Genomic DNA, 17,947 nt, shown 5'->3' with positions numbered 1-17,947 from the left:
TTAATTAGTTACCCTTATAGTTAATCAAAACATATTTTTCTCTGCATCAGACATGCTTATACACTTCTCATCCTTTTGCCCATGTTGTTAGAGGAAAAGGAAAAAAAGCATTTCAGATCAAGTAATATTAATGCAAAGCCATTAGTGGATTAACTATAATAGTCCTTCACGAGATGACAACTCTGCTGCTTGGATGCTGAGTAGCAAAGTTTCAGCATTTACCAATTACAAGTGTACAGAATGACACATTCATATTTGAAAAAAAAAAAAAACTCTACATCCAAATGTAAAAGGTTATTGCTTTAAGGTTAGTGGCTTTAATTAACATGAAAATCTTGCATGCTGACATGACTGTCCACATACAGTTCTGACTTGCGTCCTGAAGCATTCTCCAGGTAGGAATGTCTCAGCTTTGCCACAGAAATTCTTGTGTCCAAGGTGCCCATTTCACCATTGGCTTCACCAACTGTCTCCCTGGTATGAAGCCCTGCCCCCATCACTATGGCAGCCTCTCGACTGGCAGCACGCTCCAGATTTCGTAATGTAGCAGAACGCTGATTCACTCCAATATCTGACATTGAGCGAATACGAACCTTTGGTCTGAGATCAACTGCATCCTGACTAACTCGATGTTGAGCTTGTGGGAGGAAGGAGCCTCTCTGCAAATACCCTCTTACCTCACCAAGTCTATGGTGTGGAGAATTCTGCTCATTGGTTAGTAGCACCTCTGAGGGTGTGGTGTTTATTTCTTCAGATAGATTTGGATTTGATTGGTGGTGTCCTTTCTCACATCCCTCAAACTGATCAGCTGATTGGACAAGTTGATGCACTCCTTGCTTTTCCCATTCCTTCAAATGGCCAATTTTCCGTACCCTACGTCCCTCCCAATCATCTTCTGATTGGCTTATCCTCCTTCTTCTGGCATGCCCTTCCCCATCCACTGACAGATTGATCCGACGTCTCCTATCATGTTTTTCTACCACTTCTCTTTGAAGAAGCCTTTGGTATTTTTGCTCCCCTACCTCCTGGCTAATTTTCTTATCACCTTGCACTTGAGGTTCAACTGACTGTGCAGTACTTCTATCAACTTGCCATTCTCCTTCTTTAAATTTGTCAATCTTCCGGTCACCTACCCTTTCTACACCCTCTAACTGGTTAGTGCTCCAATTACCTTGCCTTTCCTGATTTTTAATACCACCCATCTTATTTTCGTCTGTTTGATCAATCTTTCTTACACTACGCCCTACATCTTCACCAGTCCAAAAGCACTTTGTGTGATCTACCTCTCTTTCCTCAGACTGACTGGTTCTTCTATCATCATGCCCTTGTCTGTCTTTTCGTTGATGAATCACCTTTTCACCTGCCTTTATTCCCTCCTCCATTTGTGTGGGTCCATTTCCATCATTACCTGGTCTCTCTTCCATTTGAAACAACTTCCGTCCTCCTCTCCCTTCTACCTCCTTCAACTGGCAAATCCTTCCAATTCCCTGACTTTCCAAAGCTTCATCAGTATGTCCACGCGTTGGATCATCCAAACTCTTTTCCCTGCGGCGGATTTCTGAGGGTAGAACAGCCTTTCTGCTTCTAAGTAACCCTTCTGATACTGGATCTGCCCTAGACACCAATCGACCCTCTCCCTTGATGAGCTGAATGTGATCAGAGCTGTCCCTCAGGCTGGTTTCTGCACCCTCTCTGGCTACACATTTTGATCCCAGCATGGCCAAGTGTCCTTTAGGATCCAGCATCTCAGATGTGCCAGGCTGAGTTCCAGGTGGAGGTAGATAACTAGACCCATGAGAAGGACCTGAGTGTGCAGTTTCTCCATAGGCAGGAGGTAATGTTTGGACTGGACCATATTGCAAAGGTTTGCTGTAACCAAACACTGGACCGTAATGTTGTGTCTGCCCATGTGATAGATGTGCTTGCAAGGTGCGTTCATGTTCATACAGATGCTTCTGAGAAGGTGCATGCATTTGAGCTGGTTGGCAAGTGTCCCATTCTGAAGGCACTGGTTGCAGGATGGCCTGATACTTTTGCCCAGGCAGTGGGGCATCTCTGCGACCAAGCAGTGGCTGCTGGAGGTCTTTGTATGCTTGGTGTTGTTGTTGAGAAGCTCTGTGTGTTTGTGATGGTTGAGCATCTTGACTACCTTGACCTTGCTGGATTTGCCCAAATCCTGGTTGATGACCCATGCTGCTAGTGTGTACATCAGGGCTTTGTTCAAAGCTTGGGGGCTGTACATTTTGGACATGTTGATGGTTTGCCATTTCACTTCCAGGTATGTACTGGTAAGCAGGCGAATCTATACTGTGAGGGCACTGGAATCGTGGCCTTTCAGCACTGTGCGCTCTTTGTTGATTGGTCTCTGCACCTTGGCTCTGTTGTGTCAGGGTTTCCGTGCCCTGTGCTTGAGGCTGATTTGCAGATTGAGGTCGTGGAGCCAAATATGGTGGGATAACTGCTGCCTGATGTCTGACTAAGGGCGTATCTGACCCAGAGTCTGAACCCCTTCCCAAGCTGTCCTCCCTTGCCTGTCTTTCTCTTACTCGTATTCTTCATGAAGGGAGGAAAAAGAAAAAATAACATTCAACAAGTGAAAAATTACCTACATTCATCCTGAAAGAAATCAACTGAACTCTTTAGATCTATAATTTTCTTCACTGTAACACACAGTTCATGGATAAGGATCACCTCTTCATCTTACAATAATACAGGCAGAATTTCCCTAAAAGTGATAAAAATGTACTTTCATTCACTTAAGACGTTTGGTCATTCATCGACAGACCAGTCACACTGATTAAGCCACATTGTTGAAAGGCAAAAATCTAAATTCAAAAACTGTAAAGCAAAACCTAGTATCTGTCAAGCCAAGTCCAATTACTATCAACCATTTTACAGGGTTTATACTGACTGTTGAAATGTCCACGACTTTTCCATGAGATGTTTTTAACTGGACTAAAATGAAATCATTAACAAGAAATAGCACCCTTAGAACCATTTAAAATGGCTATTTGCAACCATTTTCTGGTAACTTTTAAATTATTATTTATAACTATTCTCTGGTAACTTCTGAACAAACAGTGACTTACTGACACAAAAATTAGGTCCACTTGTTATTAAAAAAAAAAGGGACAAATTGAAGACAACTATTAAACAGGGGTTATTGTTAGGAGCTGGTAATATGCTTAGTAGGGGCAAAGATCAATGGATACAAAAACTACAGTGGATGGGATAGGATGAATGCGGGAACTGTTTGCCATCATCTATGGTTACAGTAAATATAAAAATGATAAATAATGATGTAAAATGATATGGTGTTCTCATTTGGGAGCATTAATGTTGGAGCATGTTGGGAAATGGAGTTAGCTGACAGAGGGAATTTAAAGGGTTACACTCCCGCTCTGATACCTGGATGGCCAGTTGATTTGTGAGTGCGTTTCATTGTCCACGTCTCGCCTGAGGGACCACTCACTTTGAGAGAGAGCTGCCAAGCTAAAGAACACAGAGGCTTAGACCCCAGGTTACCACAACAAAATTACCATTATATTTGCTACTATAACAAAAACTCAGATTCACCAATCCTGAAACATTCTAAAAGACCATTGTGAGGACGGGTTCTGTTTTTTGACACCTTCAGTCAAGGTATTTAGTTTCGTATGAGATTTCACAACTATGACATCAGAAGCCTCATTTTAAATATGTTCTCATCAGCTTGGATCGTGTTCTCACAAAAGTATCAGAATTTAAAATATCACAGTTGCATAATACTTTTCTAACTGCACATGCGTTCCTGTACTATGTTGCAAGGGTCTTCGCAGGCATACTTCATTTAATTGGTCATGTGAAAGCCCATGAAAAAAACAAATGTTTTCAAAAAAATGTATCTATGTTAATTGTCACAATGACATTCACAAACTTGTAGTCAATAAACCTTAAAGCTGGCGTGTGCCATTTCAGTGCCACAAGTGCCCCCAAATGGAAGCATTCAGCTGGCATAGGAGAAAGTCATTTATTTATGGAAGCAAAAACCACATCAGCTTTAAATAAAATCACCTAGTTTTACCATCAGTATTTTAAAGAAAAATGACTGGCTTTTTTTCAGTATTTCTTTCCAGCCACTGTAAAGACAGTTAAAAGGTAGGGGCAATGTTTAGCAGGGCCTCACCAAAGGAACAGAGTGAAATTCTTGCCGATGCCCAGAAATCAGTTCTACATATCTCATCGCTCCAGCCTGTGTAACCTGGGTGGCTGTGACTCAGGTGGTAGAGCGGGTCAGCTGCCAATCATAGGGTTTGCGGTTCGATTCCTGGCCCACACGACTCAACATGCCGAAGTGTCCTTGGGCAAGACACTGAACCCCAAGTTGCTCCCACAGGCAGGCTAGTGCCTTGCATGGCAGCTCTGCCGCCATTGGCGTGTGAGTGTGAATGTGTGGGTGATTACACAGTGTAAAGCGCTTTGGTAACCTCTAAGGTTAAAAAAAGCACTTTATAAGTGCAGACCATTTACCATTTATCACACCATTTTAACCTAGAGTATATTTAAGAGTTTTAGCATTATCTGACTAATACAAAAAAATTAAGTTTATTGTTTTTGACAAGGTCCACCAGTTCATTGGTATAGACCAGGGGTCGGGAACCTTTTTGACATGGAGTGCCATTTTTTCCTGGTCAATGGTTGTGCCAACACCCACTATATATTACTATATCAAATGGAGACTAGCTTATTTACAACAAAACATTTGCAGATGGAATATACTGTACAGAGCTTCGCAAAATACTTGCCCCTGTCTGTTGAGGATGTTTTGTGCTTGTTGCTCGATGAACAGGTCACCAGGAGAGATGCCATACCGCGTTGTGGGTAGTGATCCTCGGCGAGCTGTCCTTGGAGAACTTGGCACTACGGCAACAGCAACACCCTTCGTTGGTTGGGTGGGTGTTGCTTCCATGCAAACCGGAGCTTCCTGTGGGCGTGGCTTCGTACTTCGGTCAGGTGCTCGCCTTTTATTTTCCAAGTTCATAGCCCTCTCTCTCTCTCGTTCGGCATCAAAGCCTGATGGAGAAGAGGCAGAATCGGGGGTGTGGTCTGAAGGCATGGAAACCCTCCCCATTCCTTTAGACCTGCTGCTGCTTCGGTCCCGCCCCTCACCATGCTCTTGCAAAGTCCTGCCCCTCATCCTGTTCTCATCAAGTCCCCGTTCGGGAGGAGCCCCTTTGTCTGACAGGTCAGACTCCCTTCGTGCACGAGTGTAGCGTGGGGCGTAATCTAAATCCACTTCTTGGTCGAGGAGGATTCCATAACGTTCTGATAATTGGCGTCGACGTTCGGCTTTGTAACGTGCAATACGTTCGGCCTTGGAGCTGAGGTTGGTAGCATCAGACCCTGCTGGGGTAGGGACGACTGGGTCAGGATGGATTGTCGGCTGTGGATCCGGGCGAGTCCGAGTTCTGGATTGCCGCTCTGGAGCTTCCATTTCATCACGACTGTAGCGACGCACTGAAGTGTGAGGAAATGAGAGTGAATAGGAGAGCAATATATTATTAAAAGTGAAGTGCATAATTACATAGAAAAACTAATTTCTCCTTTACCACTGTACAAAGAAATCTATTAGTAAGCTCCTTCATTCATTGCACTGTAGGCAACATAAAAAATGTAAAAAAAAATCAGACGTTTCTATGCAATATTGTGAGAAAAATAATCTAGTAATATAACAATATAAGATTGTATTAGCATGGCATTTGTGCTTACCAGCAATGCCCGGATCGCTGGGATCTGAGGCTCGTGTGTAGCGAGGGGTGTCTTCCTCCAGCAGTCGATTGGTCACGAGACCGGCTGTGTGGTGCACATTTGTAGAAAGAGCTGCTGGAACATCGGTTTCAATCCCCTCCAGTCTTCGTGCTATCCTCTCTTTCCTGTATAATAAAAACCCATTATATCATTATATATATATATATATATATATATACACATACATATATACACACACACACACACACACATACATACACAATGTTGTGAGTAACACGTTAGAAGAAATAATACATAATCAGATTACTTTATTGAGTAAGGATAAAAGTAGCTAGCAACACTTTTAATTTACACCATAAATGAGATTTAAAATACGTAACTTAAAAAAACTGCTAGCCAATCATAATTTTATTAGGTGTAGTGCAAGAATATACTTTAAAAGTAACGTTCTCCAAAACTGACAATAGGAGTTTTCAAAAGCATTTAGTAATTTTTTAAATACATAGAAAACCAAAACATAGGACAAAACATACCTATTCATTATTGGATCACTTCCTATTGTGCTTTCAAATTGCTTCCTTAGCTCTGAAACTAAAATGACAAGTATTTAATTGAAAAGTGTTAACTTTTTGAACTGTGGGGAAACTTTCAAAAATCATTCCACCATATGTCCTTTGTTTAAAAGGGATTAGAGCATTGTTAGAATTTCTCACCTTTGGGCAACACAGCAAGGATTTTTGCATCAATATCTGTGGTACTCCTTACCAGTGAAGTCTGGTCATCAGTACCAAACCTGTTAGCCAGAGATAAATAGTTCATGACATTGAAAAAAAAATTATATTTCAAAAGCGCTTTGGTGAACATGCTAAAACATCTGTCCATGAGAACTGTTTGACAGTTTCACGTTAAATAAAATCTTTGGCTTTTTTGACACTTTAGTCAAACAATAGCGGAGAGAAAACAGAAAATGATGGGGCAACTGGACTGTGAAATGATAATTACGATTTTGCCAAAGACGCTGTGTTCCTGAATCAACATCTTTTGTCATGGAACTACATTCCTGTCAAACAAGGCTATGTTTGAAATTATATCCTATTGTACTTCTCTTAAAATTGTTGCAGTATACAGCCGTTTACAGTGAAAATGTTCTGTATGCACAAAATATCTGGATTAGGGTTGCTGACTTAACGACCATTCTTGGAGACCTGAACAAATTCAATTAATATCCTATGTCCATACTAGATAATTTAAAAATTGGTTTATGTACAAATATATAAATACATTTCAATTAAAATTTGACCAAAATTGGTAATTTGCTGATACGATGAAGAAAGAAAGGCAAGAAAGGCAGGTAAAACATTGCAAGAAAGGCAGGTAAAACATTATATAATGAATGTGTCTCCTTACTGTTGCATAGACACAAGAGACCATAGTCCCAATAATCACCAGAAAGAAATTAAGATTTGTTTCATAACATGTTCTATAAACAGCCAAAAATTCACCACAGACTCTTATATTGAAATGTCTGTGCTCCTGCTGCTTACGCAATCAGATCAGGGAAATAAAATATGCATTCTTACAATCATCTACAATGTATTACTATGTAAACTCTGTAAAGTACACATTGTCTTAACAAATATAAGCAGTATTTCAAAGGAATTCACTAACTGTGAACTACTCTGAAACCGCTGGAAACAGTATATTATGTGCTATGCTTTAAGTACTGTGCCATGTCTTCACTTTGAAGCATGCAAGTGCAGCGAATAAAGACTATATACACTGTTTATTTAATTAAATCACAGACTTTTGCATTTTAATAAATGAATTAGGCCATATAGTGATTCCAGTTTTTCCACTCCTTAATTTAAGGACTAAGTTCAAATGACAATTAAGACTTTTGTTCTACGATTTAATACTTTTTAAAGGATCCATGGGATCCCTGTGGATAATATGTCAAAAAGTGCAGTATACAACTGAGCTAACGGTAGCAAGCTAGTACTACATTATTTTCTGGCTCCTCACCCCAACCCCAAACAGATTGGTTGATTGGAAATTTGTTCCAGGACCAACAAGGATGTTGATTCAGGAACAGGTCCAAATTGGCGAATCCACAGCAAGCATGCTAACTACTAGGCCATGGCCCCAATCAGACCCATTATGTTTGCACTTTGTGGACTTTTCCAACATCGAATGTCTACACTCCATAAAAATAAATAAAAATAAAAAAGATTTTGCTCGAGTGCCTCCAAATGCTCCATATTTCTACATTGGCAGACTGTGAGCATGTGGCCAACCCTACTAATTTGTTCCTGTGTGGCATTTTAAGATGAATTAGTATAGCGGATCTTGAACGTTCTCTTGAATCTGTCCACAGGAATAGATTAGCTGCTAAGGTATTTATACATCTAGGAGTTCCCCTTCACCATGGTACCAGCCTTGCTGGACCAAACAGCATACTCCCATTACTCTGTTTACAGCAGAGCCAATGCTTCACATGAACCATGTTCTCATACAAGCAGGGTGGTAGAATGAGAATCAGAGTATCAAAAGAATTAGATGTAATTTGCATGAACTTTTAGGGGGAGGTAAATATACCGATCTGTCACAACATTAAAACTCCTGCCTAATATCGTGTAGGTCCCCCTCGTGCCGCCAAAACAGCGCCAACCTTCTCACTACAATTTTACAGAGTGGCAATCTGAGTTACCGTAGACTTTGTCAGTTCAAACCAGTCTGTCCATTTTCTGTTGACCTCACTCATCAACAAGGCATTTCCATTTGCACAACTGCCACTCACTATATGTTTGGTTTTTTGGCAACATTCAGAGTAAATTCTTGAGACTCAGGAGATCAGCAGTTACAGAAATACTCAAACCAGCCCATTTGGCACCAACAATCATGCCACGATCCAAATCACTGAGATCAAATTTTATCCCCATTCTGGTGGTTGATGTGAACATAAACTGAAGCTCCTGACCTGAATCTGCATGCTTTTATGCACTACTGCCACACAATTGTCTGATTGGATAATCACATGGATGATTGTTGGTGCTAGACGGGCTGGTTTGAGTATTTCTGTAATGGCTGATCTCCTGGGATTTTCACACACAACAGTCTCTAGAATTTACTCTAAATGGTGCCAAAAATAAAAAACATCCAGTGAGGGGCAGTTCTGCAGATGGAAATGCCTTGTTGATGAGAGGTCAACAGAGAATGTCCAGACTGGTTCGAACTGACAAAGTCTACGTTAACTCAGATAACCTCTCTGTACAATTGTGGTGAGAATATAATCTCAGAATGCTATTCCGAGATGTGGGTTGGCGCCATCTTGGTGGCATGAGAGGGACCTACACAATATTAGGCAGGTGGTTTTAATGTTGTGGCTGATCTGTGTATTTCAGTCACACCCCATATGGAAGACTCATTCAAATTGAACAATAGAACAATTCAATATTTGTACTGTGGTGTCCAAATGTCATGAGATCACAAAAGAAAATGCTATTTTTCAAATTCAAGGCTTATTTCCATTCTAATTCCATTATTCTGTTCTTTTCTCATTTCAAACAACATAGTTAATTGTATTATTAGCATAACAGTTTGAGCTGACAGAGACACTACAAGTTTGTGCAATCATGGATGTTTAAAACTGTGTCACAAGACTCTTAGATAAGTGATTACTTGATTCTTCTAGACTCATTAAAGGCATTCAACTCATTATACAGTTTTATCATTTTAAATCAACAAAAGATCACCCACACACACACCTACACACACTCCGGTTCTGGATGATAACAGTGAAGTGTGTTTAGCTATTGTGAAAGACAACCTCCCTTTCTCTTAGGACACACTCGTCCTTTTGATTGGTCATGACAATACATTGATTCTTTAAATCACAATTTGTGATGAAATGCCAAATCCTCCATTTAACTTAAGTTAAACATAAAGCTAAGCTAAACCATCAGTGTCTTATGACTCACAGCATAAAATGTGTCATTTCTGTAACAAGAACTATAGCAAATTATCACCCAGGCTGTATATAAAATTTTTTTTTTTTTTAAAATCAGCAGCATATAAATATAATTTAATCTGAAAAGTAAAACTGTACAATTCCTATAAATATGGAGGTTGAGATCTGATACATTTCTGGTGTATAATCTGATTGGTAAAGTTCACAGAGTTCATGCAGACATCTCCAAATGGACTTTGGATTAATCCACTTAAAGTTAAACGTTAAAGCGCTTGAAGTGTGCTTTCAAACTACAGATATAAGATCACTTTGATTTTGCCAAGTGAGATGTGTTCCTAGACATCTATTGTTGTTCCTGGAACAATATTACTTCCAACCCCTACCCCTAAAATTAGAGGGACATGATAGGTTAATAAGAAGTGCGCAAGACCCCAACCCTAACATTAACCCCAAACATAACCTTAAAATCTGATTGACATTCTCTAATGGGCAAAATCTCGATCAGCATTTAGAAGAGAAAATGTTCTTTATATATATTGGTGAGATGCAAGAATTCTTACCCTGCTGCTCTTTTCTTTAGTATTACAGGGCTGCAGAACTTAACAGAAGATTCACCAACAAATCCTGCAAAAAGAAAAAAGACAATCACTTAATGGGTTGTACTTGTAGGCAAAATTCATTCAGATATGTCTAAGATTATGTATTGGATGAATATTAACTATGTATGAAAGGATGAGCACTTTCACAGGGCATTACTAGGTTTTATGAAAAGGGACGCTGCTGAATTCTTTCTAAAGTAGTTAACAGATATAAATTAAAATGGAGCACACCAGATTTATTTACACTTAAACAGAATTTAAAAACTGACAGTTAAACAACCCAAGAATTAAAAGTACTAAGTTAAGGAAATAAACTAATTTGTCTCATCACAGACACAAAATTTAAAATGGAGCAATTCTCCAGAATCTAAGGCCATGTCCACGCTAATTAGTTTTTGATAACTCTGTTTTCAATGCCCTGATTTCCCAAAGTATGCGACAATAGAGAGCGTTTTTCTAAAGTGTTCGCTTTCAGTGGAGTAAAACGCCATTCCAGTGAGCGAGGCATAAACGTAGAAAAATCTGTGACATTTCAAACAAAAACATATTAGTACATTGATCCCAAGTATCTGAAAGTACTCAACTGATAGTGGATTTTAACCAAGGTGGTGGAAAAGGCCAATAAATGGTCGGCTGATATATTTTAAAATCGGTTTATAGAATGGTAAAACTAAAAGGATAGCTCACCCAAAAATGAAAATTCAGTAATTGTTTACTCACCCCTTTGTTGTTATAACCCCATATGACTTTCTTTTTCTTTTAACGCAAAAGGAAGAAATTGTAAAAAAGAAAATTATAATTATCAGGGAAGTCATACTATGGCAGTTTATAGTGACACCTCTTCAAGCCTCAAAAGGACACAAAAGTATAATTCAGATGTCTAATAAATTATTGTATGTGACTCATGTATTGATTTGAAAGAAAATGTTAGATTTGGTGAGAAACAAATGTAAATCTAATTTATTATTATGTGAAAATCTTGACTGATGGCTGATCTGCTGTGTGCATTCATGAGTCTGCACAAGCTTTAGAGCTCTTTGCACAGGAGCAGCAGTAGTTACGCTGCCGCTTGCGAGGTGGGGCATTCAAGCTAAAACTTGTTTTGTTTCTCTTCAACAGGACAACCAGCAATAATAACAACAAAAAAACACAACATGGCTACAAATAAACCAGAGAACAGAACTAAAAACATGTCTGAAATGTTTGTAGGTGGAAAAAGAGATGCATTTCTATGCCCAGCCTTATTTGTTTGAACCAGAGTCCTCAAACTAAAAGAGAGATGGGGCTGAAGGTAGCTACAGTCATGCAGTGTCCCACTCAGATGCCAAACGACAAGAAATAAAAAGTTATTTTCTATGTTAATCAGAGTTTTTTTGTCTTAAGCAGCTGTGACGAGCAACAGGACATTCTGTCGATCGTTTGGCTTCTATATTTGGAATCAAGCCAGTTAACCCCATCCGCTATGAACTGGCACCGGTCCAAAATGCGATGCATGGTGCAAGCGCGAGGCACAGTAAAAGACAGTGCAGTGCCGGACAAATGTGTACTGGTCTTCGCTGCACTGTCCCTTACTGTGTGTCTATAGTCCTGTTCCTTTTAGTAATTTATTGTACTGTCCCGTACTTTTTTTGCACACGTTTGCACGTGCACTTTATGTAGAAATATTATGTAGAAATATTATTTAGTCTGTGTAGTCTCATGTGGTTCTGTGTTTGTCCTATGTTGTTTTATGAAGCACCATGGTCCTGGGGGAACGTGGTCTCGTTTCGCTGTACTAACTGTATATGGTTGAACGACAATAAAAAACACTTTACTTGACTCGTCTCTGTTCCGCAACTGCTTTCGGGTCCTTGAAATGGCGTATAATGTGAGAGTAAGAGAAGCCGGTAGAGTTTCTGGTGCCCCACTAGGGTAAGATGGTGCCCCCCTAGGGAGTTGGTGCCCTACGCAGGCCAAGTAATATGGAGCGGTGGCACTGGTATCTACCTTCAGCTTCCTCCATCACACTGGTTGATTGAGGATTCCGGTTCAAACTAACAAGGCTGGACATTGAAATGCATCTATTCCACTACAAACTCTTCAGAATGTTTGTAAGTTCTGTTCTCTGGTCTGTGTGCAGCTATGTTGTGTTTTCTGTTGTTAATATCACTGGTGGCCCTGTTGAAGTGAAACAAAAGGCATCACTGAGCATGATTTATTTTTTTTTTTTTTTTACAATTTCCGACTTCGTGTTAAGAAAAATAGTCATATGCGGTTTTAAAACGAGTTAACAAATGACTGATTTTTAATTTTTGGGTGAAATAATCCTTTATGCCTTTCCATATTATGATGGGCACAGACACAGAGGCAAGAAGAGTCCAAAATGAACAAAGTCCCAATAACAACCAGGAAAAAAATGAAGATTTGGTGCATTATGTGGGACCATTAATTATAATGGGTGGAAATCGCAAAACTGGATAGCACAACCTTAAAGCCCAGGGCCCCTCCGGGTAGTCAAGGGCCGGTAATCCATCCCTGCCTGTTGGTGTGGACATGGCCTTCATCATTTCACCACAAAATTATAGAACATTTCATCTCGATTATGTGTTTAAGCCATTTGAAACCTATTATAAAGTGTTTTTACCCCACCATACACAGACAACAGCTTAATTTACTGCACTTTAGATTCTCCAGCAGGGGGTTGCCTTATACATTTAGCCTCGCACACCTGGAGTGGGGAGGGATTGCTCAGAGAAAATCAAGCTTAGATGAACAAAGTAAAGGTGGGTGTGAAGACATCCTAATTAACTTAAATGAAGTCTGGCAGATGAGTTTCCGATACAGGGTTGCCAGAGAACAACTCAAGGGTGCTGACATCCACAAATTAGCTGCGAAGGGACAGAATGAACAAGAGATTTTCTAAAAATATAAGATGGTAGATCAAGGCAAAAAATAGATCCAGCTCAAAGATCCACCCACCCACTTAAACACATGTAGTTTTCAGCAGAGAAAGCCAGATGCCCAGTAAACTACATGAGCAAAGTTTGTGTAAAGGATCAGATAATCTAATGTTTGGAGAGCATAACCGTAATTATCACTTGCTGCGATCATGTTAACACAGTGTTGACAGACAGAGCTGGGGATGTTTCATGAGCAACAGAGGTAGATGAGCAAAGTATATGTTTAGGTTTATACACTCACCTAAAGGATTATTAGGAACACCATACTAATACTGTGTTTGACCCCCTTTCGCCTTCAGAACTGCCTTAATTCTACGTGGCATTGATTCAACAAGGTGCTGAAAGCATTCTTTAGAAATGTTGGCCCATATTGATAGGATAGCATCTTGCAGTTGATGGAGATTTGTGGGATGCACATCCAGGGCACGAAGCTCCCGTTCCACCACATCCCAAAGATGCTCTATTGGGTTGAGATCTGGTGACTGTGGGGGCCATATTAGTACAGTGAACTCATTGTCATGTTCAAGAAACCAATTTGAAATAATTTGAGCTTTCTGACATGGTGCATTATCCTGCCGGAAGTAGCCATCAGAGGATGGGTACATGGTGGCCATAAAGGGATGGACATGGTCAGAAACAATGCTCAGGTAGACCGTGGCATTTAAACGATGCCCAATTGGCACTAAGGGGCCTAAAGTGTGCCAAGAAAACATCCCCCACACCATTACACCACCACCTCCAGCCTGCACAGTGGTAACAAGGCATGATGGATCCATGTTCTCATTCTGTTTACGCCAAATTCTGACTCTACCATATGAATGTCTCAACAGAAATCGAGACTCATCAGACCAGGCAACGTTTTTCCAGTCTTCAACTGTCCAATTTTGGTGAGCTCTTGCAAATTGTAGCCTCTTTTTCCTATTTGTAGTGGAGATGAGTGGTACCCGGTGGGGTCTTCTGCTGTTGTAGCCCATCCGCCTCAAGGTTGTGCGTGTTGTGGCTTCACAAATGCTTTGCTGCATACCTCGGTTGTAACGAGTGGTTATTTCAGGCAAAGTTGCTCTTCTATCAGCTTGAATCAGTCGGCCCATTCTCCTCTGACCTCTAGCATCAACAAGGCATTTTCAGCCCACAGGACTGCCGCATACTGGATGTTTTTCCTTTTCACACCATTCTTTGTAAACCCTAGAAATGGTTGTGCGTGAAAATCCCAGTAACTGAGCAGATTGTGAAATACTCAGACCGGCCCGTCTGGCACCAACAACCATGCCACACTCAAAATTGCTTAAATCACCTTTCTTTCCCATTCTGACATTCAGTTTGGAGTTCAGGAGATTGTCTTGACCAGGACCACATTCCTAAATGCATTGAAGCAACTGCCATGTGATTGGTTGATTACATAATTGCATTAATGAGAAATTGAACAGGTGTTCCTAATAATCCTTTAGGTGAGTGTATACAGTGTGAGAGCTGCATGTACTATGGAGATGCAACATTGAACCAGTTAGCATGTAAAAGTGTGACAGCTGACAACAAGACAGCAGGTCACAAAATTAAGCACACTCTCAAAACACCTGAGACAATAATTGTTTTTTCCTGTTCCATTTCAACAAGACAGGATTCCAAGTTTAGTGGTAGAGTGATGTTTTGTTTTTCCAGTGGCTGATTTCAATACTGATATCTAGACATTACAAATGTCGGGGAGTAACTAACTAAAAATAGTGACGCTTCTAACTTGACAAAATTGTTAGTGGTACATTCAGCTAATTGCCCAACAGGGTAGATTTTCCAGTAACCAATTAAATTTTCCAACATGTAGCTGTGTAGCATCACAAAACGCTAGGCTACATGATTCGCTTGACCCCTGCACAGACATAAAATGACTTGGTCTTCTATTTTTAAGCAAAATATGTTTTAATCACTATATTTCAAATCAGTTATATAAAATGTTTTCTAGGTTTATAACTTTATATTTTAATGTAAACTGTGTTCAACTTAATGTTGTCACCCTAATTGTTTAATGTCACCCTATTTAAATATCATCTAATTGAAACATATTAAAAATAGTTTCTAATTTAAATAGCTTCAATGTAGTTAGCTACTTTTTGTTAGTAACTGTTTCGAATGACTTTCTTTTTTTTTAAAAGAGAACCTTGATTGTAGTTACTTTAAGTTATAAGTAGCTTATAGCTTGGCAATCTACAGTTTCATAGTAGCTTCTCCAACATTAGAGAGTAGTGTGATGCCGGATATAGTTTCGATATATCTCATATGGAGTGGTGGTGGCGTAGTGGGCTAAAAGCACATAACTGTTAATCAGAAGAACGCTGGTTCGATCCCCACGGCCACCACCATTGTGTCCTTGAGCAAGACACTTAACTCCAGGTTGCTCAGGGGGAATTGTCCCTGTAAAAAGTCGCTTTGAATAAAAGCGTCTGCCAAATGCATAAATATGTCTCATTTACTGCATCACTTTATGTAGAACTTGGACGCCAAATTTTTTTTAAAATGTACATGTTTTCCACAACTTCTGACTAATGAATTTTCCATGATTTTCCAGATATTTTCTATAGATTACTTAGACCACACTCTCAGACAACTTCAAACTAAATAAATATTTTAGAGCATAGCAAAAATTTCCATGAATTTTCCAGATTTACCCAATTTCTATGTGATGATGGCTTCAGTGCAAAAACATCCGCTTCACTTTATGTAAACATTGTTAATAACACAAGAGTAAAACTGATATTATATTATGTAATATTAAAAAAACTGATCAACACACCTGTAACCACACATCAGTTGAATTCTATATTAATGCTTAGCAAAGTTGCAACATTTCTTATCAACCATAAACAAATAATCTACTTTCGTTTTACACAACTTAACAAGTTTGACCTCATCTAGGCTTGTTGGGAACACGTCCCTTTCTGTATTTTCATATTTCTCCATGTTTCTTAGTCACTTTCAAGTGTAAATAATGTAACTCAATCCATTACACAAATATATCATAATGTAAATGGTTTATCTGTATATTATTGAATATCAAAATCTCTACCAATTAACACATTTCTACCGCTACACAGTATATAAATGTCATATCAAACAGTCCTAGAATATAAAATAAACTTTACTAAATATTTACTAAATTTCCTCAAATTCATCTGACAACAGAAAAAACACTTCAGACTTCTGTTTATCTGCCAGTGGACCTGGTTATCAGACAATTATTCATTATCTAAATATCAGCCATTTAAATGGCCTATAGCCGATTATAGATCTGTCCATCACTACTAAACTATCTACAGCGCATCATGAAAATTCTTCAGATTTAGACTTAATTTGATCAATCAGAAGATCTGTTCTATACTACAATCAGAAAATCTTTTCTATACTACTAAAGTAATCTTTAAAGATAAAAGCAGGCATTGTTTTAAATTTATTTATTTCCACAAATGCCAAACGAATTAAAACAAATCCATCCAGCCTTGTATCATTTTGGTAACTACAATCACTCACTCCCCCAAGAAACTGGCTTTACATACCACTACAATTGCTGCGCCGTAACAGTGCTGCACAGAGAGTTTCAGGCTTACCTTGACTACACTGTGGGACATGGTTGAGATAGTTAGTAATCCATTGGTTATGAAACATGTTGGAATGAAAAGGAAAGAGAGGAAAGAAAGAAAAAGACAGATAGTCTGAGCCTGTGATCAGGACAGAGAGAGAAAAAGAGCAAGAGAGAGAGAGAGAGAGAGGCTGCCACAAACGAACTCAATGTGATGGAAATGAACCGAAGCAAAACTGGAGGACTAAAGTAAACACACCAGCAGAAGGGAGGGTGTGAGAGAGAGAGAGAGAGAGAGAGAGAGAGAGAGAGAGAGAGAGAGAGAGAGAGAGAGAGAGAGAGAGAGAGATGCTAAGGCAGCTCACAGGCAGTAATCTGATTACAGGCAGAAATTAGACTGGATGATAAAAGCGGACTGCACAGTGGATTCCTGAACTTATGACACAAACACAGCCACATTTACACAAACACACTCTCACATCAGCAATCCAGGAGTCACAAATACTTGGTGATGCAAAGACGAAAGTCTTTAATTAGGACCGATTTCCCTCTAACATCTTTCAGTCAGTAAGTATGCACACTTACTAGTAGGCAGAAAGTTCCAGCTTTCTTATGAGGGCCTTGTATCACAGTGATATATGAAACATACTCGTAAACATCTGCGGCTTCGTATATCAGTGCGTGCTCCATTATGTTTACATGACAGAACCTTACATAGATCAGTTTAGATATCAATTTATTTTGCTTCAGATCCCAGATTTTACACTGGACATCAAGTGGTGACTCAACATGGTAAAGCACCAAAATTGGTTAGCACACAAAAGTAAATAAAAATGTCCTTAAAAATCAAATGCTGAAACTTATACCATGCATGCATAGTCCCAACCATAAGCAAAATGGTTTACATGACGTAGAATGAATGGGAAAAATGTTAGGAAAATTTGAATAGGAAATGGGGAAAACTATGAATTTTATAAATGCATAAACAACTAGAGTGTGATGTACCTAAAACCGTATTTAATATTTTCTGGGTCATATTTTCCTTTACAAAATTTGTTCAAAGTTTGTTCATAATTTTCAAGAACAAGGGCATTTCCATCTTCCAAGACAATAGAACTTGTTCAAC

The 17,947-nt window shown here is 39.3% G+C and overlaps 1 protein-coding gene across 3 annotated transcripts in view; it reads right to left on the bottom strand.

The window, feature by feature from the left end:
* LOC127648983 (supervillin-like) overlaps positions 1–17,021 on the bottom strand; it is a 57,587-nt gene extending 40,566 nt beyond the window's left edge. For 2 of the 3 annotated variants that reach the window (XM_052133848.1, XM_052133847.1), the window contains exons 1-8: positions 16,850–17,021; positions 10,276–10,339; positions 6,462–6,541; positions 6,282–6,339; positions 5,749–5,912; positions 4,785–5,496; positions 3,409–3,492; positions 364–2,553 (exon numbers count right to left, since the gene is read on the bottom strand). In XM_052133848.1, the coding sequence (XP_051989808.1) occupies positions 364–2,553; positions 3,409–3,492; positions 4,785–5,496; positions 5,749–5,912; positions 6,282–6,339; positions 6,462–6,541; positions 10,276–10,339; positions 16,850–16,907 (3,410 nt within the window). In that variant the 5' untranslated portion in view covers positions 16,908–17,021. The remainder of the gene's footprint in view (positions 1–363; positions 2,554–3,408; positions 3,493–4,784; positions 5,497–5,748; positions 5,913–6,281; positions 6,340–6,461; positions 6,542–10,275; positions 10,340–16,849) is intronic. The other variant, XM_052133849.1, reaches the window with a different exon arrangement.
* Between the last annotated feature and the right edge of the window lie 926 nt (positions 17,022–17,947).

Source organism: Xyrauchen texanus, chromosome 9 (assembly GCF_025860055.1).
Source record: "Xyrauchen texanus isolate HMW12.3.18 chromosome 9, RBS_HiC_50CHRs, whole genome shotgun sequence".
NCBI lineage: Eukaryota > Metazoa > Chordata > Actinopteri > Cypriniformes > Catostomidae > Xyrauchen > Xyrauchen texanus.
Note: the sequence above shows the minus strand (reverse complement) of the source record. Positions and strands in the feature narration are given on the sequence as shown.